Source organism: Balaenoptera musculus, chromosome 10 (assembly GCF_009873245.2).
Source record: "Balaenoptera musculus isolate JJ_BM4_2016_0621 chromosome 10, mBalMus1.pri.v3, whole genome shotgun sequence".
NCBI classification, from domain to species: Eukaryota; Metazoa; Chordata; class Mammalia; order Artiodactyla; family Balaenopteridae; genus Balaenoptera; species Balaenoptera musculus.
The window spans coordinates 95,318,098-95,345,059 of record NC_045794.1 but is presented as its reverse complement, the minus strand read 5'-3'; the positions used below and the strand labels follow the sequence as shown (position 1 = coordinate 95,345,059).

Here is a 26,962-nt window from a genome sequence, read left to right as displayed (position 1 = left end):
GGTCTGTCCCCCCCGGCCCACCCTCACCCCCGACCCTGAGCCAGCCCACAGCCTCTGCAGGGGCCCTGCACCCACTGGGAGGGCTTGACAAAAATCATCTCATTTAATCCTCATCAAAACCTCTAAGGAAAAAAATAAACCTAAAAACACCCCATAGATTAGGAGATACACACTACTATGCACAAAATAGATAAACAAGGTCCTACTGTACAGCACAGGGAACTATATTCAGTATCTTGGAATAACCTATAATGGAAAAGAATCTGAAAAAATATATATATACCCCTATATGTATAACTGAATCACTTTGCTGTACACCAGAAACTAGCATTGTAAAACTCAACTACACTTCAATAAATAAACAAACAATAACAAAACGCCCACCCCCACAAAGCAGGCTTACTTAGCCCACTCCAGAAGAGGGCAGCTGAGGTTCCACAAGGCCAGGTCTCTGGGCAGCCCACGGCCGGACGATCCGGGGCAGGTAAGCATGGTGCCGGGCCTCCTGCCCAGGCCTGCCCCCGGTCCAGCCCCATTCCAGAATGTGAGCCAAACCTTGACCTTCAGCTGCCTCCCCGTGGAGAAATGACTTCCAGATCCCAGACTCTAGGACCAGCACGAGACCCAGGAGAGACAGCTGCTGTGCCGAGCCTGTCACCATCCCACAGTGCAGGAGGGGCCCGGCCCACTTTTCTCCACATCCTCCCAGAGAGCTGGCAGGCTGTGCCTGGGCCAGGGCCGGGCATCAGGCTAACTCGGGCTCCAGGGACAGCTGGGCCCAGCCAGCGTCGGGGGCAGGTGGGGACAGAGGTTCCTGCTGTTCTCAGGGAACTTCCCAGAGGCCTGGCTTTAAACATCCTTAGGCACCTGCTGAGTCTTCCCCCAGACAAGCTGTCAAGAGATGAGGTCGGGAGCCCACGACCCTCTGGTCCTGCCAGCTCCGGACGGCACCTTCTACCTCACCCTGTACAGGGACATCTGTTCCCAAGACGGGGGGCTGGGAGGAGTCCCCGGTCCCTGCCTCACGCTGCAGGCGGCCAGCGGACCTGCTCGCCGGCTCTCCACTTCGCGGCATCGGCTACTGTCCCCTTCCAGGCCACAGTGTTGCTTGCCTGACTCAGGACAGTCTCCCCTCCCGCCTCCTCCAACCCATCTCCAGACGGGCGCCAGGGGGCGCTCACCACTCCCCCCACTCTCATCAGTCCCTCCTGGGGCTGAGGATAAAGTCCAGCCCCGAAGACGACGACGACGGGCTGCTGGTCTCACCTCTGGTCTCTCCCCGCCCCCAGTGACCTCCAGTCCCTCATCCATCTGCACACTGGCCCCCACTCAGCTGCTCAGACCCCAGAGTGGGTGCGTCCTTGAACCCCATCCAACCTGGCACTTGGGTCTATTTCTTCATCCTTCCCCAAACAACACTCAATTTCCTCCATGCAGCCCCCCGCCCCCGCCCCCGTGCCGGTCCAGGCCACCATCACCTCTTGCTAAGCGATGACAGCAGCTTCCCAGCCTCTTTGTGCCACTCCCGCGCCCCTGCACCATCCACTTCACTGGGGCTGAAAAGATCTCTTTAAACCTAAGTCAGATCGTGTCACCCCCTGCTGCATCCCACTCACTAGCACCCGCATGGTGAAATCCCCCTCCCCACCCCAACCCCCAGGGTTCCTGCCTTCCTCTCACCCTCCTCTCCTGCCACTCTCCTCTCGCTCCCTCCTAAGCTCATTCCTGCCTCAGGGCCTTGGCACCGGCTGTTCCCTCTACCTGGGATGCCTAGAGTTCCCCAGATCTTCCAGGCTGGCTCCTGCTGGTTCCTTCTCAACATCCAAATCTCAATGCAAGCCACCTCCTCAGAGAAGCTCTCCGGACCTGGCTCCCAATATTCTCCAATAACCCCATTTATTTTCTTGATAATCTCATTACATATTTTTTTCTTATTTTTTGGTTCAGTTGTTGGGTGTATGTCTCCACTCCAGATCCAGAGGTAGGGTCAGGAAAGGCTTCAAGGTGAGTGAACAGCAAGCCTGATAGATGGGCAGAGGCACAGGCAGCACGAGAATTGGGAGAAAGGCTATATTCTCTCCTCAGCATCCTTGGCTTGCACACCTCTGACCACAGGGAGCTCACTCCGTAACAAAGGGCTGCCACGTCCTCTCCCTCGGCACGAGCTGAGCCCGCCTTCCCCGCCTTCCTGCCGGCACCCCCATGAAGTCCTCAACCGGCCTCCTGGGCCCCACGGAAAGAGTGGACCAGGAAACGGGCAGCCGAGCGTTTGAGGGATGAGTCAGGCTGCAAGGGCCCCCCTTCACGGGAACGGGCCCTGCCTCTCTCTCCCTGGGTCACGTGAGGGAAAGGGCCGAAGCCAACGCAGGGGCGCGTGACGGGCACTGGGGGGGGGGCACTCGGCTTCCTCAAGAGCCTCGTGCAGAGCCGCAGGGCGGGGGCGGGGCAGGCGGGCTCCCTTCTCTCCTCCCAGGCCCGGCCCGGCCACCACCTCTGCAGCCTTGGAAGCAGAGACCTGCTGCGGATTAGGCCGTAATCTTCCTGCAAGCTGTCTCCGTGTGCTCTTACGCAGTGGGGGTGGGTGGGGAGTGGGCTTGTGGGCAGGGGCCCTGTGTCCGCGGCACTGAGACTCGCTCGAGCCGGTGATCTGAAGGCTCCCCTGTCTTCTCCCTCCTGTGGCTGCACAAACACCAGGAGAGCAGGGAGCCTCCTTAGAAACGGGGAAACTGAGACCCAGGCCTGAAGACTGGAGACTTGAATGCGGACGGTGGGTGGACGGAGGAGGACAGAGCACTGCAATTGCCGGCCTCATTCACCCACGTGTGAGCCATGACAAGATGCCAGGTGCCGTCTGGCACGGGATACGACAGTGACCTGACAGACACGGTCCCTGCCCCCCAGAGCTTACAGCCCATGGGGCGTGGGGGGGGGGGCAGCAGCCTCTCATCATCGCCCTGCCGCGCCTCTCCGCCTTGGCCTTGGCCTTCACCCGTGCTGCCCCTTCTGCTTGGAATGTCCCCCCTCTCCGCCTGGCTGGCCCCATCCCTCCCACCTGTCCCGAGCCCGAGTGAGCCTGAGTGAGCGTTCCCTCACTCTAGGGCTTATGCTCACCTCCATATTTTAAGTGGTTTCTCAGCCACTTTTCCCGCCACTAGACTGTGAGTCTCGCAAAGACCAGGCACATTAAAGAGAAGGCGACAGTCCTGCGGCTGTCGGAACCAACGGGAGGACGTTCGAACCCCTCACTGCGCCAGATGCGGCCGTGAGAGCCATTAATAACAATCGGCCACAGGATTTGGCAACGTGAAGGTCACGGATGATCTTGACGAGATGGAGAGGTGAGGGCGAGAGCCTGAGCAGGGCGCAAGTGAGAGAAAACCGGGGGAGAAACACCAGAGACAGTGACCATAGACAAATCTTCTGCAAGACCAGAGGCACGGGCAAGGGGGTGGGAAGAACTCACATTTGTAAGCTGATGGGAAAGAGCCAGAGTGGAGGATGGAGGCAAGGGCGGAGGGAGGGAGGGAAGGAGGGAAGGAGGGCACCTGAGTCCTCGAGCAGGTGAGAGGGTGCCCCTGGTGGACACTGCGAGGCTGGCCTGGCCACCAGAACAGGAGAGAGCCTGGGGGAGGGGCGGGTGTGAGGAGGCCAAGGGCGGATGCAAGCAGGGCTTTGCCAGGTGAGCGCAGAGATGCAGGAGGGCCAGAGCCGGGAGCAGGTGGGTGAGACCACCAGGGAGCCCAAGCTGGAGAGGGGGACAGGGAGGATGGGGTGAGGGCCGGTGCACAGAGGGAGGGTCCCAGGCCAAGGACCGTGCGCGAGGCAGAGCGCTGGAACCACAGGAGGGCTGGGGAGAGGCGGACACCTGAGTTCTCGCCAGGAACGAGGGCCAGGCCCAGGGTACACCCAGTGAGAGTGGCTGAGGCAGGGAGGACAAGCCTGTGGGAGGCTGGGGGCCCAGGAAATGAGAGGCCAGGCTGTGAGAAGGATCACTGAAGCGGGAACTACGGGGAGCAGGACGGAAGGCGGGACGGTGCTGAGGGACAGGGGAAGTGACCTGGGGCTGGCCTGCAATGAGGGGAGTGGCTGGTCCAGGGCTGCGATGAGATTCACAGCTGGGGGAGAATGGTCTGGAAGCAGCCTCAGGAGCCGGGAGGACCGTGTCCCATCTCCAGGCCCGGCGGAGGGAGGGCATGAGGCAAAGAACAGCCCCCACTGAGAAGGCTGCTGGGGAAGCAGGGTCTGGGGGTGGGGAGGCCAGGTTACAGTGCAACTGACAAAAGGTGTCAGGGATGTTCAGAGCGGGGGCCAAGATTTGGGGAAGACCATGTCCTCTTGACCCCTGGACCCTGAGTCATTTGAGGAGCCGGGACGGTTGGGGTCCCTAGGTGATGGCTTTCTGAATAGTCTGGGCCTGACAGCCTGGGACTGTCCTAGCCACCCCTTCCCCGCCGTCCCCCTCCCCCCACACCATCTTCCCAAGCAGAGGTGGGGGTGAGCACGACTCCCTCCAGGAAGGGAGGGCTTCCCCAGAAACACAGGGGCACGGGCCACCCTGCCGGCTCCAGCTGACACCGTTCTGCTCCTGCAGTATGGAGCTGGGGCCCAGGTTCCCCCTGCAGGCCCCCACAAAGCATCAGGGGTGTGGGAGGCTGGTCCTTGACATCACTTCTTTAAATACTGACCAGTCCCGAAGTTCCCAACCTACAATCCACTAGGAGCAAGAGTAGCATTTGTTGAGGGTGGAGAGGCTGGGAACCACCAGCCCAATCTGACTACCCTTTTCCCATCTGATAGATGGGGAAACTGGGGCCCAGAGAGCACTGGCATCTTGCTCACGTCACACCACCTGTCAGGGGCGGAGTGGGCGCAGAACACACACGGACTCAGGCCTCGGGCCCCAGGCACTTCCTGACGCTCTGCCCTGCCTCTCCTCCCACCGGACAGCTGGTTCTTCCGGTGTAGGTGCCAAATGTGGCTCCGTGCCAGCTCTGCCATCTGCCCTCTCCCTTTCCTCCCTCCTCCTCCTGGTTCTTCCTCCTCTCCGCCCTCCCCCCCACCCAGCCTTTGTTCTTTCTCCCCAGGCTCAAGCCTGCCTAACAGCTCTGCACAAGTGGCCGTGTGGGACTCCCCATGTGGCTGGGAACTCCCCAAAGCAGGAAGCAAGGGCCACTCCCTGGAAGTCAGGCATGGGCTGCAATCCCAGCAGCTCCAGTTAACCTCTCTGGGCCTCAGCATCTCACCTAAAGTGGGGGTAACGAAACCCACTGGACAGGGATGTCACGTGCCTAGAGGAATGAACAGGATGGCAGGCCCTTTGTACATCCATTTTCACAAATCGAGTCCGCCCTGAACCCAGGCACTTCAATCCCACGTTACAGGTGAGGACTTTCCAAGGTCCCTCTCTGGTGGCCCTGGTCTCGATGCCAAACCCAAGACTCCTCAAGTTCCCACACTGCCCCAGGACACGAGGAAATGCCCAAGACGCATGCAGAAACCTATCATCCGCGTCTCCTGATGACCTCCTTGTCCTGACTCTCTCCCAGGCCTGAGAGAGACGGACCAGCCAAAGGTCAGCCACAGGCAGGCGAAGAGGTCAAGAAGATTCCGAGACTGTCAGCGATACACGCCAAAGGAGCACAGGACATGCCTGCGTGGACCCAGCTCCCTGAGTAAGTGACAGGGCCTTGCCCGGTGCTGGGAGAGGACAGGCTAGACCGCAACACACATTTCCTGCTGGGCCTCCTGCCCCCAGAGCCCTCCCCAAGCCATACCTCCACATGGTGCCGCAGGGAGCTTCCGAAACACACCTCTTCTCTGCTTAAAACCCCTCTCTGAGGCTGTCCATGGCCCTCCGATGCAGCCCAGCTTGTGAAACTGGCATCCAAGGCCGACCCTGGGTTGCCCACCCTGCTTGCCCCCCACACCTCTTTGACTTGCTCTCACTCACACACCCGGGGTCCCCAGGAGCTCAGCAACGTTTCTAAAACCCACTCAGACCTTGTGCCCCCAGGTATTTATTTATACATGTTGTTCCTCCCACCTGGAATGCACCTCCCCCCCACCTTCTTTATTAGGACCAACACAGGGGTCACCTCCCCCTGGAAGCCCTCCACGCCCCCTGGCAGAGGTACCTACTCCCCACTGGATTTCCTTCTTGTTGCATCCCAAGCCTTCTGGATGGTGCCTGTCGACTCAATTCTGTTCTCACTGGACTGAGAGCATCTCCGGTGGGACACACAGGCTGGCACCGAGCAGGGACTTGGTATTTGTGGAATGAATGAATGAATGCCAGAGCTGGCCAGAGGCTCTGTCTCCACCCTGGACCCATTTCACCCCAGCCCCTGCAGGCTCTAGAATTTCTATGTGGGACAGCTAGAGTGTGGCAATCTGGTTGGGTACGAAGACGAGGGGTCTCATTTTGAAGCTGCTGCGTTTGCAAAGCAAACTCAGCTTTTTTTTTTTTTGGCTGAGCCTCGCAGCATCCGGAATTCTCCGACCAGGGATTGACTTCGCGATCCCTGCAGTGGAAGCACGGAGTCTTAACCATTGGACCGCCAGGGAAGTCCTGCAACCTCAGCTCTTATACTCAGTGTTTGCTTGGAGTGATTGAGGGGGTCTGATAAAAATGAGGGTGTAAAACTGCTCCCTCAAGCCACTCCTTGGTGCCACTGCGACTCAGACAGGGAAGCCATGGGGAGTACACTGAATGTGGACCCATGTCCACATTCAATGTGGATTGAAACTGCGGCTCTGACAGTCCAGGGCCCAGTAGCTCTGTCTCTAGTCAGTAGAGAAGTCACCTCCAGCCTGCCCCTTACTTCTGTCATGGGAGGGATGACACCCACCCTCCTTACAACATCCTGAGTGTTACAGCCAAAGCCCTTAAGAGATCAACCCTGAAAATGGCAAAATTTCAAACATTTTATTGTTTTATTGCCAAAACAGAGCATTAATTAAAAAAAGAAAAAAGAAAGAAAGAAAAAGAAAACCTCTCATCTACCAGCGCCAATATTCTTTTCCCATACGTCATTTCAAAGCTCTAAAAGGATGTAAATTCCAAATAGAAGGTGGTCCTTTATATGAAATCAGCTAGCTCCCTGCTGAAACTCCACTTCCCCCCACCTGGCTCCAGGTAAAGAAAGGGGTCACTGACAGGCTGCAGGATCGGGGCAGGATTGGGCATCTCTGACCCAGCCCAGCCTCCGCTTTCCGATGAGGAGACAGAGGCAGAGGGGGTGGCCACAGCTGGTGCCAGATCTCCTGGCCCCCGGCCAGCACAGCCCACCTCCCCGCCAACCCAGGTCAGAGGAGGCAGCTCTGAGCTCACCCTGGACACTGTCCCAACTTAGCCATCACCTCCTCGCCCAGGGCAGGAAGGGTCCAAGTTGGGATCACGGTCCATTCCTCAATTCCCGCTGTGAGTAATCACCGCCCCCCCCCCCCGCCCAGGTGTGTGTGGGGGGTCGGGGGAGGTGGTGTAGGGCACACAGGGGCAGAGAGGAGCTGAGAAAGCCTCAGTCAAGAGATAAGGGGTCCTGCAGGCCTGGGGGCTCAGGTTCCAGGGTAGGTCCAGGTTTGGTGACTCCCTGAAGCTTACATGTTTGGGGACCCACTTTCAAATAAACAAATAACAGAAAAAAGATCTTTCTCTTACAAATTTTACAAAATCGCAAGCCCATGTGTTCATGTTGTTAGGGCCCTACAGGGCGGCAGAAGGGGTCTGGGGAGCACAGGAGTCCTGGATAGAGTGACCAACCGTCTTGTCTGTCTGGGACAGGGGGGCTCCCAGGACATGGGACTTTCAGTGCTGAAGCCAGGAAAGTTCTGGCAAACCCAGGGCAAGCTGGTGCTGAATGCTCAGGCTCCATTAGCTTGAAGGTGAAGCTTAACGCCAGCCAGACTCTGCCTGCCAGACCCTGCGGTGAGCAAGCAGAGGGAGCTCGAGGGAGGAGGGCAGGTGGCCGTGTGCGTCCACTACGTGCCCCCACGTGTTAAAATGTCTCAGTGCATCACGTGTTTTTGAAAAAGACTGGTAGGAGATAGCAGCCCTCCCTAAGTGGTGGGATCACACGTGCTTTTTTTTCCAATTTTTTTTTTTTTTTGGTGAAATACACACAACATAAAATTTACCATCTTAACCATCTTTAAGTGTACAGTTCAGTGGTATTCAGTACATATATATTGTTGTGCAACCATCACAAGTGATTTATGTTTTCCAATAACTGGCAGGTATTACTTCTATGATCAGGAAAAAACCTATATATTTTTTAAAAGTTCAATCAGCCTGTTATCAGATACCTCTGCTCACGCAAAGGTAGCGAGCAGGGCTGGGAGACTGTTGGGGGCCTCCGGGGGGATTTGAACATTGGATGGGGGTTGACCCAGATGACCCTTATCCTTTCCAAACCTGAAATCCCAGGACTTCAAACTCTTCCTGAGCCAGGGGAAGCACTGTGCTTTGGAGACAGGAAGATCCGGGTTCAAATCCTCCATCTGCACTTACATGCTCAGTAACTTTGGGCCTCTCTGAGTCTCAGTTCCCTCAAGTGTGATACAGACTGTGGGGGGAATTAGCCAGGTAATCGTGAGAACAGCCCTGCATACAGTGGGTGCTCAGTGACTTTTTCTCCCTTCTGCTTGGAATGTCCTCCCGGCACCTTGATGTGCACACATGTAAACCCTCCTCATCCTTCCAGGCCCAATTTGACATCGCCTTCTCCAGGAAGCTTCTCTGATTGCTCTCCTGGTTTTGCCGGCCTCTGCCTGAGGGTGCCTGGCTCACTCCCCAGCGGGACTGTAGGCTCCCTGAGCACTAAGGGCTGCGTCTGAGTCATGCCGCCTTCCCTGGAAGCCTAGCCAACTCAATAAAGCTTTGCTAAATGAAGCCCTCACCGGCAGAAGTGAACCAAGCAGACAAAACGCCCACACCCCCTCACAAAGCCAGTGACTTCACGCTCTGGGCCGGCGGAGGGGAGCAGTGCACAGAGCCAGCCCACCTCATCAGGCAGGTGTCCCCCAGAGCTCTACCTTTGCCGAGGACCTACCAGGGTCTCTGGGGAGCTGGAGACAACACGGATGAATGAACTCAGCACCACAAACCCTCCTGGATGCACCCAGGGTGCCAGGCCATGTGCCAGCACCGGGGACCCAAAGACTAAAGAACAGGGCTTCCCTGCCCTCAAAAAGCTCCCCATCTGGTGGGCACTTGAGAAAAAGGGGTTTAAACGTGGCCACCCTTCCTGTGGCACCAGAGGGAGGTTTGAACGTTTTTAGACAAAGGAAAGGTAGCTCCCTTTCCCTCTGGGAGGCCAGAGATAAACACTCCAGCTGTCCCACCCATCACACCCTTATATGGCCCTGAAAATCCAGGAAGTGAGGGAGCTTGAGCACCCCACAGCTGGCTTTAGGCTTAGCCCCCTGGGGGGGCTGACAGGGCCCCTGCCCAGCGTCCCCAATCCAGGCCTTTCTGATCTAGGCCCACAGGAAGGCGCCGGCAGGCCTGCAGAGGCAAGACCCTCTAGTGAGGGGGTCTGGGCAATGGCCAGCAACCCTAGGGAGGCCCAGACACCCCTCCCCAGACAGCAGCAGGCCTCCTTTCTCTGGGGTGCTGCCCAGGTCATGTGAACCCCTCCCTGTGTGCTGACTCTGTCCCATCCTCCTCTCCCCGACCCCAGGTTTGACCAGGGATCCCCACTCAGCTCTCTGCACTGAGGGATTCTGCCCTCGCCAGGCTGGAGGTCCAGAACGGGCTTCTCTGCTCTTCCCGGTGGTCAGAGGACCTCTCTCACGCCCTCCCGGCCCACGGCCCCCTCAGGCATCCAGGTGTCTGCACGAATTCGGGAAATATCCGAGCCCAAGGAGGTCTCAAGGAGGCTCCTCCCACCCCGCTACAAATCCAGAAACTGAGGCAAGCGAGAGGAGGTGACGCTGCCCACCTCGGAATTTAACTCCTCGCTTTCCGTGAACATTTCTCGGGCGGCTTCCAGCCCAAGGTCACGCTGCAGAAAGGCAGTTCCCGGGGAGAGAGACCAAGTATCCGGCTCCCGACGCGTCGCTCCACACGAGTCCAGCTAAGCCACAAAAACCCGGTTTCCTGCCCTCTCCTCCTTGATCGTCCATGGCAAGAGCGCGTGCACCCCGCGAAACGATCCACGCCCCGATCCACCCCCGAAAAAAGGCCACCTGAAACCAGGGTTCCGTCCCCACGGTCGCCGGTCCGCCCAGGCGGCCGCGCGCAACCCGAACCGCGAGGCGCCAGGTCGCGGCCTGGAGGTCACCGCGATGGGGGGCGGGGGGGAGAGTAAGAAGTGGGGACACCGGGAAGCCAGGGGTCGGGGAGCAGGCGCCCCCGCGAACGCCGGGACCCCCGCCCGGAGCCCGGGAAGGAGGGAGGGGCGGGCGCCAGTACGCCGGCCGGACGGCTCCCCGCCCGCGGCCGCGCCCGGGCAGCAAGCCGGGTGGGGTTGGGGTCCGTCCGGGCGCGCCGCCCTCGCCCGCGCCCCCACCCCGCCCCACCCCCTGCTTGGCTGGGCCACCCAGCCGTCCTTACCCAGGACACGACGCGCAGGATGGTGTGCGGCTGCCGGACCAGGGTGTAGGGGTCGAAGGCGCCCCCGGCTTTGCCCGCTCCGTACGCACCCCCTTCCATCGTGGCTGCACCCGCGCGGTGCACCCCGCTCGGCGCGCGCCGCCAGCCCGTGCGCGTGCGCGGCGCCACCGCCCCCTCCCCTGCTCGCGCGACCGGCGAGGCCGAGGGCTCCCGCGAGGGGGCGCCGTAAGCCGAGGGCGCCGGGCGGGCGCGGCGCGGGCGGGGGTGTCGCGCGCGCCCTCGATCGTGGGGACGCGGGTGCTGCGGCGCCGGCGGAGGGCGCGCTCGTCACTGGCTTGGTGACCTCTTTGCTGAGTAGGGGGGACGGGGGGTGCAGTAAATGCAAGTCTTGTCCCCGCCCCCGGGTGGCGGGTCTGCCGGGCCGCCCTACCCCCTCCGAGCCTACGGCCCTGGATGAAACCACCTTCGTGACATTTTTGCTGGTTTCTTGTCGCTCTGTCTGCCTCCAATATAGTGAGCGGACAGGGGCCGCGTTTGTACTCCTCATGGGGTGCATGGGACACAGTAGGTGCCGCAGGACTTCTCGAATGAATGAACCACGAATGAATAACCCTTCTCTCAGAGCCTTCTAAAGCACAGCCCCACCGCCCCGGAGGACCTTTCCACCCTGTTTTTACGCTGACGTCACGTGAGTCCCCGTGTCTGCGCACCCCCAACCCCCAGCCTGGAGGGGTCCGAGGTACCTGACTCAGAGGCAGAGACTGAGGAAGGGCAACTGATTCTTTATGAGGCACCCTCACCCCCACCCCACCAGCACGCTACCCTTTTCCTTAATCCACTAATTAATCATGTAGTTATTTGTTCATTGTCCTCCTCTGCTAGTCTGCGAATTTTGTCTGACTTGTTCACTGCGGTAGCCAAGGGCCTGGCACACAGTAAGTGCTCAGTAAACAGACCCTAATCCCCATCACCCCATTACTGCTTGGCCTAGAGCTCCAGCTTTCATGGAAACCGAGGCTGGATGGAGGAGTGCTTGCTGCAGTGAGAATGACTGCCTTCCAGGTCTGGCTCTTAGCATGACCTGTAGTCCCTAGGGCCTCATGTCTCCACTGGTTCCAGGAGGCTGTTGGATAAGGATGTCTATCTGCAGGGGCCTTTGCTGTCCTGGTGATGACAGAACATGCCGCATCCTGTGATGACAGGACACCAGATCCGTGCGGAGGAAATGTGGTGGGTGTGAGGCCACCCCTTATAAACATTCCATAGACAAATGTCCATCTTAGGCTCTGTTTAGTGAGTGTTAACTCAGCACCAGGCCCTGAGCTAAGGGCTTTACATACGTTATCCCATTTAATACAGCAATCATATTCTATGATTATATGAAACTTCTAGAAGCAAACAGAAATTTTTTGTGACTTTGGGTTAGGCAAAGAGTTCTTAGATACGATACCAAGAGCATGATCCATAAAAGAAAATCGATAAATTGGACTTCGTCAGAATTAGGAACACTCATCCGGGGACTTCCCTGGTGGTCCAGTGGTTAAGGCTCCACGCTCCCAATGCAGGGGGCTGGGGTTCGATCCCTGGTCAGGGAACTAGATCCCACATGCCGCAACTAAAAGATCCCGCATGCTGCAACTAAAAGATCCCACACGCCACAACAAAGATCCAGCACGTGGCAACGAACATCCCGCGTGCCACAGCTAAGACCCAGCACAGCCAAATAAATAAATAAATAAATATTAAAAAAAAAAAACACTCATCCAAAGACCTTGTTAAAAGACTGAATGAAAAGGCAAACCACAGTCTGGGAGAAAATATTTGCGAAGCACATTTCGGACAAAGGATTTGCGTCCCAGATATATAAAGGACTCTAAAAAGTCAATAATAAGATAAACAACCCATTTTTTAAAAAATGAGCAAAAGATTCGAACAGACACACTTCACCAGAGAAGATATACAGATGGCAACTAAGCACATGAAAAGATGCTCAACATCGCTAGTAATTAGGGAAATGCAAATTAATATCAATGAGATACTTCCACACACCTATTAAAATGGCTAATGTTTTAAAAATTTGACAATTTAGGGCTTCCCCGGTGGCGCAGTGGTTAAGAATCCTCCTGCCAATGCAGGGGACATGGGTTCGAGCCCCGGTCTGGGAAGATCCCACATGCCGCAGAGCAACTAAGCCCGTGAGCCACAACTACTGAGCCCGCGTGCCACAACTACGGAAGCCCACACGCATAGAGCCTGTGCTCTGCAACAAGAGAAGCCACTACAATGAGAAGCCCGTGCACCGCAACGAAGAGTAGCCCCCGCTCACCGCAACTAGAGAAAAGCCCTCGCGCAGCAACGAAGACTCGACGCAGCCAAAAATAATAAATAAATTAATTAATTAAATTGAATAAAAATTTGACAGTTTTGAGTGTTAATGAGTATTTAGAACAACTAGAACTCTTGTACATTGCTGATGAAAATAAAAAATAGTACAGCCATTTAGGAAAACAATCTAGCAGCTTCTTATGGCAGTAACTATACATTTGCCATATGACCTTGCAACCCCTCTCCTAGGTATTGACCCTAGAGAAACGAGAAGTTACGTTCACACAAAACCCTGTACAGGAATTTTTATGGCGGTTTCATTGGGAATAGCTGAAATCTGGAAACAACCCAAATGTCCCTCAGCTGTAGATTGTATAAAAAAAATTGTGGAACATTCATACAATGGAATACTACTCAGGAATCAAAAGGAATGAACAACTGATACACTCAACCACAAGAGACTACAGACTACACGACTTCCTTTACGTGACATCCTTACAAAAGCAAAACTGTAGGAACAAAAAACAGACCAGTTGTTGCCAGGGGCTAGGAGTGAGGTTGGGGTGTGCGTGTGTGTGTGTGTGTAGGATTTACTACTAAGAAGCACAGGGAAATTTGGGGGGATGATGGAACCATTCTATATCTTGTTTGTGGTGATAGTTATACAATTGACTATATATGTTTGTCAAAACTTGCAAAAATGTCCATAAAAGTGTGACTTTCACTGTATTGAAGTTATACCTAATTTTTTTTTAATGGAGAAAAAAGTGTGCAAGGGTGATGGGCTGAATCAGTGAGTAATATTCAGATCAGTGAGTCATGTTCATTCATTTATTCATTCAATAAATATTTATTTGAAGCCCACCATGCATTAGGCTTTGTGCTAAGCATAGGGCCATAAGAGTGAAGAATTTAGAGACTGTCCCTAGACCTTCCAGCACTAAGGTTTGATCACACTAATGAATTAAATCTCAGAAAGGGTAGTGTTCAGGAACCTGAGCTTCAGACTGAGATATTCTTGGGTGGACGTCCTGGCTCCCACCACCCTTCACTCACTGTGTGACCTTGGGCAAATGGCTTCACCTCTCTGTGCCTGTTTCCTCATCTGAAAAATGGAAATAAGCATAGTACCTACCTCTGAGGATTATTGACAGGATTAAAGGAGAGAACTCACAGAATGTGCTTAGAATCGCGCTTGATACAAAGAATGAGCTCAATAAACGTTAGTGAGCTACCCATCCCCGTTGGTCTTCAGGGTAGCTGTGCACAACAGGGTATATAGGCACTTTCTTAGAAACACAAAGCTATAAATGGTGGGTAGCTTCCCGACTCACCCAGGAACCTCTACTTTTTAACTATCATTGCAGGTCATAGAAACCTCCTCTTCTACTGTCTGTATTTATGTGTTCTGCATTAGCGGCAAGGCCAAAGGAGGAAGTCAGGCTGTCCTTTGTAGGTCAAGCTTTTGCAAACGCAGAGCTGCCTGGATCATGCCTTGTACTGCCTGGTCTTTCAAGTTCCCAGCCCAGGCTGAGCTGTAACTCGCCTTTGTTCCTTCTCTCCTGCCCCCTGGAGGCCGCTTTGGTATGGAAGGTGTTTGGTCTGTTTTTTGCGAGTGTGGAGTTACCTGGGCAAATGGGCAATGCATTCATTGTATTTGAGTGCATGAGCCACAGCATAATGATAACGTTAAAAATTTGCCCAAGGTACCTTTCTGGAGAGCTGTTTGGCAGTGTGTTTCAATTGAATAAAGAATGTGCCATTTGATACAGAAATCCCATTCTTTTCCCAAGGAAGGGATGTAGGAAGTACACACAGATCTAGTTAGCTCTAAGACCGGGTTGCACGTTCACCTAGTCATTTGTTCAATATATCTGTAACACCACTGTGCTCCAGGTCATTGAAGACCCTTGGGATCCAACAGTGACATAGTACGTGGTCTCTTTGACGCTCCTCCCACAGAGAGGCGGAGTCTATGTCTCCTCCCCTTGAATATGGGCAGGCTTGTGATTCGTTGATCAATAGGATGGCCTTGTGCCCTTTTCCTGGCCCAGGTCTTAAGAAAATATCAGCTTTCACATTCCACCTCTTGAAACACTCAGCCCTGAGCTGTCATGTAAGAAGTCTGACTATGTTGACACCACTGAGACATCATGTCCATACTCAGGTCAGGAATCCCAGCTGAGGGAATTCCCTGGCAGTCCAGTGGTTACGACTCAGCACTTTCCCAGCCGAGCCCATCCTTCCAGCCATCACCACCGCTGTCCTGAACCCTCCAGACTGATCATGTACCAGCTGGATACCACAGAGCAGAAATACGAGCTGGGGAGAGGGCTGAAGTCATGGATACTTGAGCTCTGCATCCAAGTAGCCACCGAAGCTTTGGCTTTTGTAGGATAACAGAGATTAAAACTTTCCAAAAGAGACAGAACCTGAGCCAGGCTCTTGCCTGAACTCAGCAACAGGGGTGGCACTCCATCACTGGGAAAGGAAGCAAAGAATAGAACTGCAGGGGATTCTTGCCTGGGACTCTGACTTAAGAAAGTGATGGGTCCAGGAAGGGAGGACAAAGATTTAGCTTGCCACCGAATGCTGAAGCAAGCCTCCCACTGCAACCCCAAACAAGGCATCCCCAATATGTCCATAGGAAGGAGCCCTAACACATCATTGTGAGAGCTGCAGAGATTTAAAATAATAATACCAATATAGCAAGAGAATATTGTGAACTTTATGCCAATAAAATTTGAAAATAAAGAAAAATGGACAACTGCCTATATATTTATAGAAAAATATATTTTTCTATAAAAAAATTTATAGAAAAATATAGTTTACCAAAACTGATTCAACAAGACATAGAAAAATCTATGTAGTCCTATAACCATGAAAGAAGCTGAAACAGTGGCCAAAAAATCTAGTTACAAATAAAATACAAGGCCCAGATAATTTTATGAGTGAATTTTAACAATCACCCAAAAAAGATGATTTCATTTTCACACAAATTCTTTTAGAGTGAAAAAGTGGGTATACTTATTTTATTCTATGAAGTTAGAATACTTTGACATCAAAATCAGAGAAAGATAATACTAGAAAGGAAAAGCTCAGGCCAGTCTCATTCATGAATATCATTGCAAAGAGTGCTGAGAAAATATTAGCAAACCTAATCCTGCAATGCATAAAATGATAATACATCATGAGCAAGTTGGTTTTATCCTAGGAATGCAAACTTGGTTCATTTTTAGGGAATCAATAAATGTAATTTTTCATATAAGCAGATTAAAAGGTAAAAACTACATGATCATCTCAATAGATGCATTAAAACTATTCAATAAAATCAATACCTGTTCAATATAAAATCTCTTCCAAAACTAAAAATACAACATCCTTAAGATTATCTACAAAAGCCCTATAGGATGAGTGTACTTTAAAAAAAATTTTTTTTTTTAATTTCTTTATTTTATTTATTTATTTATTTTGGCTGCATTGGGTCTTCATTGCTGCGCGCAGGCTTTCTCTAGTTGCAGCGAGTAGGGGCTATTTTTCGTTGTGGTGCGCAGGCTTCTCATTGTCGTGGCTTCTCTTGTTGCAGAGCATGGGCTCTAGGCACGTGGGCTTCATTAATTGTGGCGCTCAGGCTCAGTAGTTGTGGCTTGCAGGCTCTAGAGCGCAGGCTCAGTAGTTGTGGCACACAGGCTTAGTTGCTCCGCGGCATGTGGGATCTTCCCGGACCAGGGATCGAACCCGTGTCCCCTGCATTGGCAGGTGGATTCTTAACCACTGAGCCACCAGGGAAGCCCCACGATGAGTATACTTAATAGATGAAGCATTAAAAGCATTCCTTTTAAAAATTAGAGAAAAAACAAGAATACCAGCCATCACTATATTCAGCATTGCTCTAGAGATCATAGCCAGCACAGTAAGACAAGGAAAAACTATATATAAGGTACAAAGATTAGAAAGAAATATTTATTATTTCCAGGTGATATAATTGCTGTACATAGAAAACTCTAAAGAATGTACAGTCAAATTATTAGAATTGATTAGAGTTTAGTAAGTATGCTGACTAGAAAGTCAAAATACCAAAAGCAATCGTATTTTTATATTCCCACAGGCAATAGTTAGAAAATGTAAAATTTTAAAGGGAGCCATTTATAATGCATTTTTTAAAAATCTAGGGCTTCCCTGGTGGCGTAGTGGTTAAGAATCTGCCTGCCATTGCAGGGGACACGGGTTCGAGCCCTGGTCCGGGAAGATCCCACATGCCGCCGAGCAACTGAGGCTGTGTGCCACAACTACTGAAGCCTGCGAGCCACAACTAGTGAAGCCTGGCACCTAGAGCCCATGCTCCGCAACAAGAGAAGCCACTGCAATGAGAAGCCTGCGCACCACAACAAAGAGTAGTCCCTGCTCACCACAACTAGAGAAAGCCAGCATGCAACAATGAAGACCCAACACAGCCAAAAATAATAAATAAATAAAATAAATAAATTTTAAAAAAGTAAAAATTAAAAAAAATTTTTAAATTTAAATCTAGGGTTAATTTTAAAGTGGGGGGTGTGGGGACTTCCCTGGTGGTCCTGTGGGTAAGACTCCGTGCTCCCAATGCAGGGGGCCCAGGTTCGATCCCTGGTTGGGGAACTAGATCGTGTATGCATGCCAAAACTAAGAAGACCACATGCCGCAACTAAAAGATCCCGCGTGCCACAACGAAGATCCCATGTGCTGCAACTAAGACCCAGCGCAGCCAAAATAAGTAAATAAATAAATAAATATTTTAAAAATAAAAATAAAACCTAGGGGCTTCCCTGGTGGCACAGTGGTTGAGAATCTGCCTGCTAATGCAGGGGACACGGGTTCGAGCCCTGGTCTGGGAAGATCCCACGTGCCGCGGAGCAACTGGGCCCGTGAGCCACAACTACTGAGCCTGCGCGTCTGGAGTCTGTGCTCCGCAACAAGAGAGGCCGCGACAGTGAGAGGCCCGCGCACCGCGATGAAGAGTGGCCCCTGCTTGCCGCAACTAGAGAAAGCCCTCGCACAGAAACGAGGACCCAACGCAGCCAAAAATAAATAAATAAATAAATAAATAAATAAAAATAAAACCTAAGCCCTAACACAGTAACCCCTACATACAAACCTTCAAGTTGTGAACTTTCAAAGATGCGAACGTGCCCCTGTGTGCCAGCTGTTGTACGGTACCCCTGTACTTTTCAAGGTACTGTACTGTAAGATTAAAATTGTTTTCTTTATGTTTTGTGTTTATTTTTTATGTATTATTTATGTGAAAAGTATTATAAACCTATTATAGTACAATACTATATAGCCAGTTGTGTTAGTTGTGTACCTAGGCTAGCTTTGTTGGACTTACGAAAAAATTGGACTTACAAACACGCTCTCGGATCGGACCTCATTCGTATATAGGGGACTTATGTAAAGAAGACCTAAGAAAATGGAGAGGTATTCCAAGATAATCAGGTATGAATACTCAATATTATAAAGATCTCAATTCTTCCCAAATTGATCTACAGAGTCAGTGTAATTCCAATTCAAATATCAATAAGCTTTTTAGTGGAACTTGATACGCTGATTCTAAAATGTTTATGGAAAAACAAAGGGCCAAGAATTGGTAAAACAGTCTGAGGAAGAAGGGCAAGCCCTATTGGACAGGTAGGGCAGCTGTAAAGGTTTATTATAAAGCTAAAGTAAGGCGGTAGACAGAAAGAACAATGGAACAGAATACAGAGCCCAGAAATAGAACAGTGAACATATGGAAGTGTGTTATACAGCAGAAGTGACACTGCAAACAGAAGGATGGGCCATTCAGTAAGTAAGTAGTAGCTGGGAAGAATGGCTATCCATATGGGGGGGAAAATGAGGTTGGGTTCCTACCTCACATCATTCACACAAGTTAATTCCACATGCTGGTTGCAAGTACCATCAGTGCAAATCAAAAGCCCCAGCGGGTGTGGCAGTTGTGAAAACAGGTGTGGACTGGCCGCAGGAGTCACTTACCCACCCCTCCCCTCCAAATCAGCAGCCCAGGGATGACAGCTGGGAGACGGCCTCCTCCCAAAGCCCCTTCACCCTAAGTGTTTTGAGGTAAAACCATGGTAAAGTGGGAGGTAGTGTCAGCAAGAGTGGGTGCTTGGCTGTCTTGTGGAGCCAGGAGCTCTCTGCCCCAGGGCTCACCCTCCCCTCTATTTCAATTTCCTGGGACAAACACACACTAGAAACTGCCCTTTTTCTTTTCTTTTTTTTTTTTTTTAATTTATTTTATTTATTTATTTATTTTTGGCTGTGTTGGGTCTTCGTTGCTGCGCGCGGACTTTCTCTAGTTGAGGCGAGCGGGGGCTACTCTTCGTTGCGGTGCGCGGGCTTCTCATTGCAGTGGCTTCTCTCATTGTGGAGCACAGGCTCTAGGCGCGCAGGCTTCAGTACTTGCGGCACGAGGGCTCAGTAGTTGTGGCTCACGGGCTCTAGAGCACAGGCTCAGTAGTTGTGGCACACGAGCTTAGTTGCTCCGCGGCATGTGGGATCTTCCTGGACCAGGGATTGAACCCGTGTCCCCTGCATTGGCAGGCGGATTCTCAACCACTGTGCCACCAGGGAAGCCCGAAACTGCCCTTTTTCTTTTCCCAATACACATTACCAGATTGAATAGTTGAAATCCTTGTGGGAGAGGGTGGGGCTCAGAGGCTAAAATAACTAGACGTCTGAGTAGGACAAGTCCCTGAAAATAAACACAGTAAACTGCAGGACATATACCATTCGAAGCTGGGCTACTGGAAAAAACAAACCAAGAATATAAAATAGGCCTGACACAGAGCTAAGGGATGACATTAATGATATAAATGAGGAACAAGAAATAATCAAAGTGAATCCAGCAGAAGTATTTCATTTTATTTTATTTTTTGGCCGCACTACATGGCTTGTGGGATCTCAGTTCCCTGACCAGGATTGAACCTGGGCTACGGCAGTGAAGGCCCAGAATCCTAACCACTAAGTCACCAGGGAACTCCCTTGAAGTACTGAATGAAAAATATAAATGTTGAAATAAAGAACACAGCATGGATACAGCTGAAGAATGAATTAGTGAGGTGGATGATCAGAGTGATTAAATGCCTTGGTATAGTTTACTGATGGCTAGAGTGCCCTGTTGTTTGGTCAAACATTAGTCTAGATGTTGCTGTGCAAGTATTTTGTAGATGTAATTAACATATAATCATTTGACTAAGTAAAGGAGATTATCCTCAATAATATGGGTGGGCTTCATCTCATCAGGTAAAGGCCTGAAGTCTTCCCAGAGTGGAAGGAATTCAGACTCCAGATTACAACATCAACCCCTTTCTGAGTTTCCAGGCTGCTGGCCAGCCCTACAAATTTCAGACTTGCCAGCCCCCATGATCACATGAACTAATTCCTTAAAATAAATCATACATATATTTTTATTGGTTCTGTTGGTTCTGTTTCTCTGGAGAACTTCAACTGATACAAGTAGGTTGTAAAAATCTCGCCATCATAGAAGTCCCTTTACCCTCCCTGCTCTATGTTGTACTTGTCATATGTGTCACCTCTACATACACTGCAAACCCCATCTGTGGGAGTTGCAATAAATTTAGAGGAGCTGAAGGGGAGAGCTTGAGAAGGGGTGGGGGAAAGTGGAGGCCAAAGAGGCACGATTTGTCTGTTTCCTCATGATGACACCTATGTGAAACATTTGGACGTTAGTAGTTCACATATGATGTCATGCACTTCACCGTGCACCCCACTGGGAGGGACATGATGCCAGATTGTCCTACTATGTGCTGCTGGCTTAAAGTGTGACCATCAGTCTCCCTGATGTTGAAGTGCACTTTTCCTTGGTTATTAATAAGTAATCTGTAGCTGATCCTTCGCATGACTAGCCTGTTTCCCAGCTGTGTTTCACCCAATGGTTTTAACGTCTCTTGACGATTCTTGCCTGATTCAATTAGGGATTACAAAGGGGTGATTTGTCTATTTTTATTCTGTATTTATTAGCAGAGCTGTTATCTGGTGTTTTGTTTTTTAACAACATAGTAGTAGATTTTGGTTGGTTGGATTAGAAACACAGCTCATCTAGAATCCTAAAGGTAAGTGGAAGGGGCCTGGGACCATCCATTAAAGAGATTCTGGTCCAACCCCCTCATTTTCCAGAGACGGGAAGGGATTTGCTCAAAGGCTCCCAACAAGAGCTTTGTAATGTCCTACAGGAGCTTTTTGGTGCACAGCAAAGACTTATACAATTACTCGGATTTTAAGCTTAAACGATTTGCCCAAACTTTCCCTAGCTGAGTGCACTGTGCCACCAGGGAAGTCCCTAGTTTTTAAATAAATAGGATTATAGCATTTGGACTATTCCATGTATTGCTTTTTTTATTTTAACTTGATGTGTTTTGAAAGTCTTCTCACGTCACTATATATAGATCTACCTAATTCTGATTAACAGGCTGTAAACTATTTCACTGAAGGAAACCAGAATATGTCACCCCCAAATATACCTCTTTGACATAAGAATTCTTTTGAGCTGAAGGCAATTAAGAAGTAGCAAATACAGGGGCTTCCCTGGTGGCGCAGTGGTTGAGAATCCTCCTGACAATGCAGGGGACAGGCTCGAGCCCTCGTCCGGGAAGATCCCACATGCTGCGGAGCAACTAAGCCCGTGCACCACAACTACTGAGCCTGCGCTCTAGAGCCCGTGAGCCACAACTACTGAGCCCGTGAGCCACACCTACTGAACCCGCGTGCCACAACTACTGAAGCCCACGTGCCACAACTACTGAAGCCCGCGCGCCTACAGCCCGTGCTTGGCAACAAGAGAAGCCACCGCAATGAGAAGCCCTCGCACTGCAACGAAGAGTAGCCCCTGCTCGCGGAAACTAGAGAAAGCCTGCACACAGCAACGGAAGACTCAACACAGCCAAAAATAAATAAATAAATAAATAAATAAAATCTATTAAAAAAAAGAAAAAAAATTTTTTAAAAAGTAGCAAATACAGGAAAAGCTCTCTTTCCCCTCCCCTTTTCTAGGGTATAAATTTTCCTTTCCTGGAGACAACTCTAGACTCTTATTAGCCCAGAGACAGCACCAGAGGAATCTGAAAACGAACTGTATTCCATTCGTTTCCCCCCATGTATTTACTTCCCCACAATTTGCCACCCTTGGAAGCTTAAACCCACTTCCTTTGTCCCGGCATTCTTCTACAGTTGTGTGGTTCTTTATTGCAGCTGCAAGATAAGCCCAAGGTTTAGCCACTCCTTTGAGTTACTCATGGGTTTCTCCCATGTGTATATACTATATAAATGTTAATAAACTTCTGTTTGTTTTTTTCTTGTTAATCAGTCATATGTTATAGAGCCCCAGCCAAGAACCTAGAAGCGTAGAAGGAAAAAAAATTTTTTCCTCCCCTACAATCGTCATGGTAATAATAATAATTATTGTTCTTTGTTCACCTCAAGTGCAAACTGCCAGGTTCATTGGTCTCCTCAGCTCACAACACATTACGGTCTCCAGACTGGGTCAAAAGCCCTCTCCTGTCTCCTCTAATTTCTTGCCTTTTCCCCTGACCCTCACTCCCAGGCCCTTCATCACAACAGTTTCTAAAGAGAGGTTCTCAAACATTGGAGTGTAACAGCCTCCCCGGGAGAGCTAAGAAAGAACACGGAGCCCCAGCTTTGCTGACAGGTATGGCCTGGGCCTTTGTGTTTCTACCTTGTTCCTCCTTGTAAATTAAGTATGGATGCATTTGTGTTTGTGTTTTTAAATAGTATTAATGGCATTGGGCTATACATCTTACTGTTTCTTCCCTTTTTCAACTCCACATTATGTTTTAAGGCTCCTCCATGTTACAGTAGGAGCATCGAACTTGGCAATTCCAAATGTGGTCCATCCCATTGTGTACATCCCCACATCTTATTCATCCATCCCCATAGTGGTGGCCACTGGGGCTGCCGCCACCTCTTGCTTCAATTCCACTGTTCTCATTTGCTTCAAGAACTACTGAATTAAAGTAAAGGGAAGACATACTGTATAGCACAGGGAACTCTCTTCAATATCTGTAATAACCTATAATGGAAAGGAATCTGAAAAAGAATATATATGTATAGCTGAATCGCTTTGCTGTATTACCTGAAACTAACACAACATTGTAAATCAACTATACTTCAATAAAAAAATAAAGAAAAAGAAAGGAAGATAGGGGTTTATATATCCACTTAGGGACTTCCCTCGCGGCACAGTGGTTAAGAATCTGCCTGCCAATGCAGGGGAGATGGGTTCGAGCCCTGGTCTGGGAAGATCCCACAGGCCGTGGAGCAACTAAGCCCATGCGCCACAACTATTGAGCCTGTGCTCTAGAGCCCAAGGGCCACAACTACTGAGCCCATGACCCTACAGCCCATGCTCCGCAACAAGAGAAGACACCGCAATGAGAAGCCCACACACCGCAACGACGAGTAGCCCCCGCTCGTCGCAACTAGAGAAAGCCCGCGCGCAGCAACAAAGACCCAACGCAGCCAAAAATAAATAAATAAATAAATAAATAAATAAATTTATATACCCACTTAATAAGGGGATAGGGAGTGGGTAGAAAGGGCGTCTATGGAAGAACAAATGGAAGGTGTGACAGTTTCAGATAAAGTTGGTTTAAGCAATATTCAGGTTATGATGCTTAGTCTCCTTTCTGACCGTGAACCTCCCAGACCGGGGATTTATGGTGGCTGTATCTTTCAGGTGGTCCTGCTTAAGGCAGCAAAGACATTTAGGTAAGTTTTTTTTCTGTGGCTGCGGTTTGTTCAGATATTTTCGGCTTAAAATAATCTTAATGCCGCTGGAGTGCATTTTGAATCCCCACAACTATATGGTCCACAAAACCCCAAATATTTCCTCTCTGGCCCTTTGCAGAAAGCTTTTGTGGAGCCCTGGCTAATGAACCCAGACCTTGAACCCAGACTACTTGTGCTTGAATCTGCTCTCATCACTTTCAAGTGTACCTTTCCGTGGCTCCGTTTTCCCATGTATGAGATGAGGATATGAATGGAACAGAGCTCATAGAGCTGGGAGATGAAATGGGTTAACATTTGTAAACACATAGAACAGTGCCAGGCACCTAGGCAATACTCTGCAAGTGCTAAGTATAATCTCCTTCAATGAAAAGCAATCCTTAATTTTGACATAGCTGAATACAATCATCTTCCCCTTATAATGTGTGTTTCTGGGGCCTTTTCTTTTTTAATTTTGTTTTTAATTTTTTTATTGAAGTAAGTTGATTTACAATGGTGTCAATCTTTTTTTTTTTTTTTTTTTTGGCTGCATTGGGTCTTCGTTGCCGTGTGAGAGCTTTCTCTAGTTGTGGTGAGCAGGGGCTACTCTTCATTGCGGTGCGTGGGCTTCGCATTGCGGTGGCTTCTCTTGCTGTGGAGCATGGGCTCTAGGCGTGTGGGCTTCAGTAGTTGTGGCGCTCAGGCTCAGTAGTTGTGGCTCGCGGGCTCTAGAGTGCAGGCTCTGTAGTTTTGGTGCACAGGCTTAGTTGCCCCGCAGCAGGTGGGATCTTCCCGGACCAGGGCTCGAACCCGTGTCCCCTGCGTTGGCAGGTGGGTTCTTAACCACTGCGCCACCAGGGAAGCCCTCTGGGGCCTTATATAAGAAGTCTTTCAGCATCCGTAAGTCACAAAGATTTTTCTCCCATTTTAAAAAAAGCTTTATAGTCGTACATTTCTTTAATCTACCTAAAATTTGCATTCATATATGACATATGTAGAAGATGCCATAGTTTTTCTCCCCCCAGTGAATCGGTTCTCCCCACACCATACATATCACTTGTCAGTCCATCTGTGCCCCATGGCCTGTGGCTCATCAATCATGGGTCCGGTCCCAAGGTGCATGGAGATCTGCTTCCATGCTCTGTCTTTACTCCTTTGTCTGTACCTGTCCCGGTTCCATGCTCTTTTTATCATTAAGGCTGGAATGTGAGCACCCAGAGGGCAGGAAGCGTTGTTTTAATCACTGATTTTTCCCAAATGCCTAAATCAGTGCCTGGCACACAGCAGGTGCACAAAAAATATGTGCTGAATGAGTGACTTTGTGAAATGTCTTAATGTCAGGTAAGGTGAGCTGTGATTTATTTCGCCACCCCCGACTGATACGTATTTTTTATTTTTCAGGGGATTCTGTGCCCAAGAACCACACCAGGGTCACCTCAGGTCCCTGGGAGACTTACCCCAGCACAAGTTACTCAGCCCAGGAGCCTGTAGGGCAGGACACAGAAACGCTATTGCCTCAGGGGAGATCTGCCTCCTTTTGAAAGATGGCCCCCCTCTCCCCCTCCCCTTCTGCCCCTCCTCCCCCTCCGTCCTTCCCCTCCTACAGCCCTTCCCCACCTCTCTCCAGGTGAATTGAATGAACACCAAAGGGATTCATGTCCAAATCCCCAACCCCCCAGGGCAGAACATCGCACACATTCAGAAAATAGAAAAGATTGGTTGAATGGATAACGTTGAAACCTACAACTTCATCCTCCAAATGAATTCTCTAGCCCAGTAGTTCTCAGTTTTGGCTACACTTGGAATCACCTGGAGAGCTTTTCAAAATGTCTAATGCCTGAGTCTCACCCTCAGAAACTACAATTTGTTGTGCTGAGAGTCAGCCTGGGAATCAGAATTTCTAAAACCTCCCTGGGTGATTCTAATGTACAGCCAATGCTGAAGAATCTCTGCTTTACTCTGTCCCTGAAACCCCTCTCCACCTTTGCCAGCTGTGGGACCCTCAACCACTCTGAGCCTCAGTAATGGGCTGTAAAATGGGTATAATTAATAAGATGTACTTAGGGCCTTGCTATTTAAAGTGTGTTCCATGGACCAGGAGCCTTGGAACCCCAATCCTCCTGAATCGGAGCCCACATTCTAACAAGCTGCCTGGTGATCTGTTTGCATATTAAAGTTTGAAAAACACCGTTTCAGGAGATTTTGAAGAATGACTGAGATAGTGAATATTATAATTATATAATGAATTATATGTAATGAGTATAACGGAATCTGGTAACAGGCATTCCTTATGTGTTCGCTGAATGAATAAATGACCCCTTGATTTACATGTGATGTTCTCATTTTACAGCTGAGGAAACAATGGTTTAGTTGGCTATTAGGTTAGCTGGTCAAAGTAGTAAAAGGCTGGGGGCGATGGGCATGGTGTTTGGGGGATGGCAAAAAGGGAAGTTTCCAGAGACTTGAAGGCCAGGACACACAACTACATTTTTGGATATTCTGGGAGAAGGGGCTCCTCATCCTCATATTTCCCCCAGGGAAGAGAAATGCCTTTTTGTTAGAGAGACCCAGGATGTCCGCGCTTGGGGCTCCACTGACAATACTTACATATGCCCAAACAAGCAGGCTCACCATTGCATCTACCCACAAATATTTCTGCAGCCCTCCTCTGTGCTTGCTGCTGGACAAAACAGAAAATAGCCCCGTCTCTGAAGAAGCTGATAAGTTAGAATCCACAATGCAGGATAAGATCTGAGAAGGGGGAACTTCCCTGGTGGCGCAGTGGTTAAGAATCCACCTGCCAATGCACGGGACACAGGTTTGAGCCCTGGACCGGGAAAACCCACATGCCCGGAGCAACTAAGCCCGTGCGCCACAACTACTGAGCCTGCACTGTAGAGCCCGTGAGCCACAACTACTGAACCTGCGTGCCTAGAACCTGTGCTCCGCAACAAGAGAAGACACCGCAATGAGAAGCCTGCTCACCGCAAAGAAGAGTAGCCCCCGCTCACCGCAACTAGAGAAAGCCCGCGTGCAGCAACGAAGACCTAATGCAGACAAAAATAGATAATTAAAAAATAAGTAAATTAATTAAAAAAAAAAAAGATCTGGGGAGGGGAGAGAGGCCAGTTTACAAGATCAGGTGACTGAGGAAGGCTCCCAAAGAGATAACATACAAGGTGAGATGTGAAGAGTATAGGAACGTTTAAAGATTTTTGGAGGGCTTTCCTGGTGGCGCAGTGGTTGAGAATCTGCCTGCCAATGCAGGGGACACGGGTTCGAGCCCTGGTCTGGGAAGATCCCACATGCCGT

The 26,962-nt window shown here is 50.4% G+C and overlaps 1 protein-coding gene and 1 long non-coding RNA gene across 2 annotated transcripts in view; one reads left to right on the top strand and one right to left on the bottom strand.

Annotated features, from left to right (window-relative positions):
* The window catches only part of SYNGR1 (synaptogyrin 1), a 29,504-nt gene extending 18,786 nt beyond the window's left edge, over window positions 1–10,718 (bottom strand). Inside the window, 1 exon segment of the mRNA XM_036865121.1 lies at window positions 10,553–10,718. Coding sequence (XP_036721016.1) covers window positions 10,553–10,651 — 99 coding nt within the window. The 5' untranslated portion in view covers window positions 10,652–10,718.
* Window positions 10,719–10,863: 145 nt separating this feature from the next.
* On the top strand, window positions 10,864–25,977 carry LOC118901693. Its single transcript, XR_005021447.1, has 3 exons — window positions 10,864–11,240; window positions 22,470–22,574; window positions 25,052–25,977. It is a non-coding gene; the product is annotated as an uncharacterized LOC118901693 (long non-coding RNA).
* Window positions 25,978–26,962: the final 985 nt, after the last annotated feature.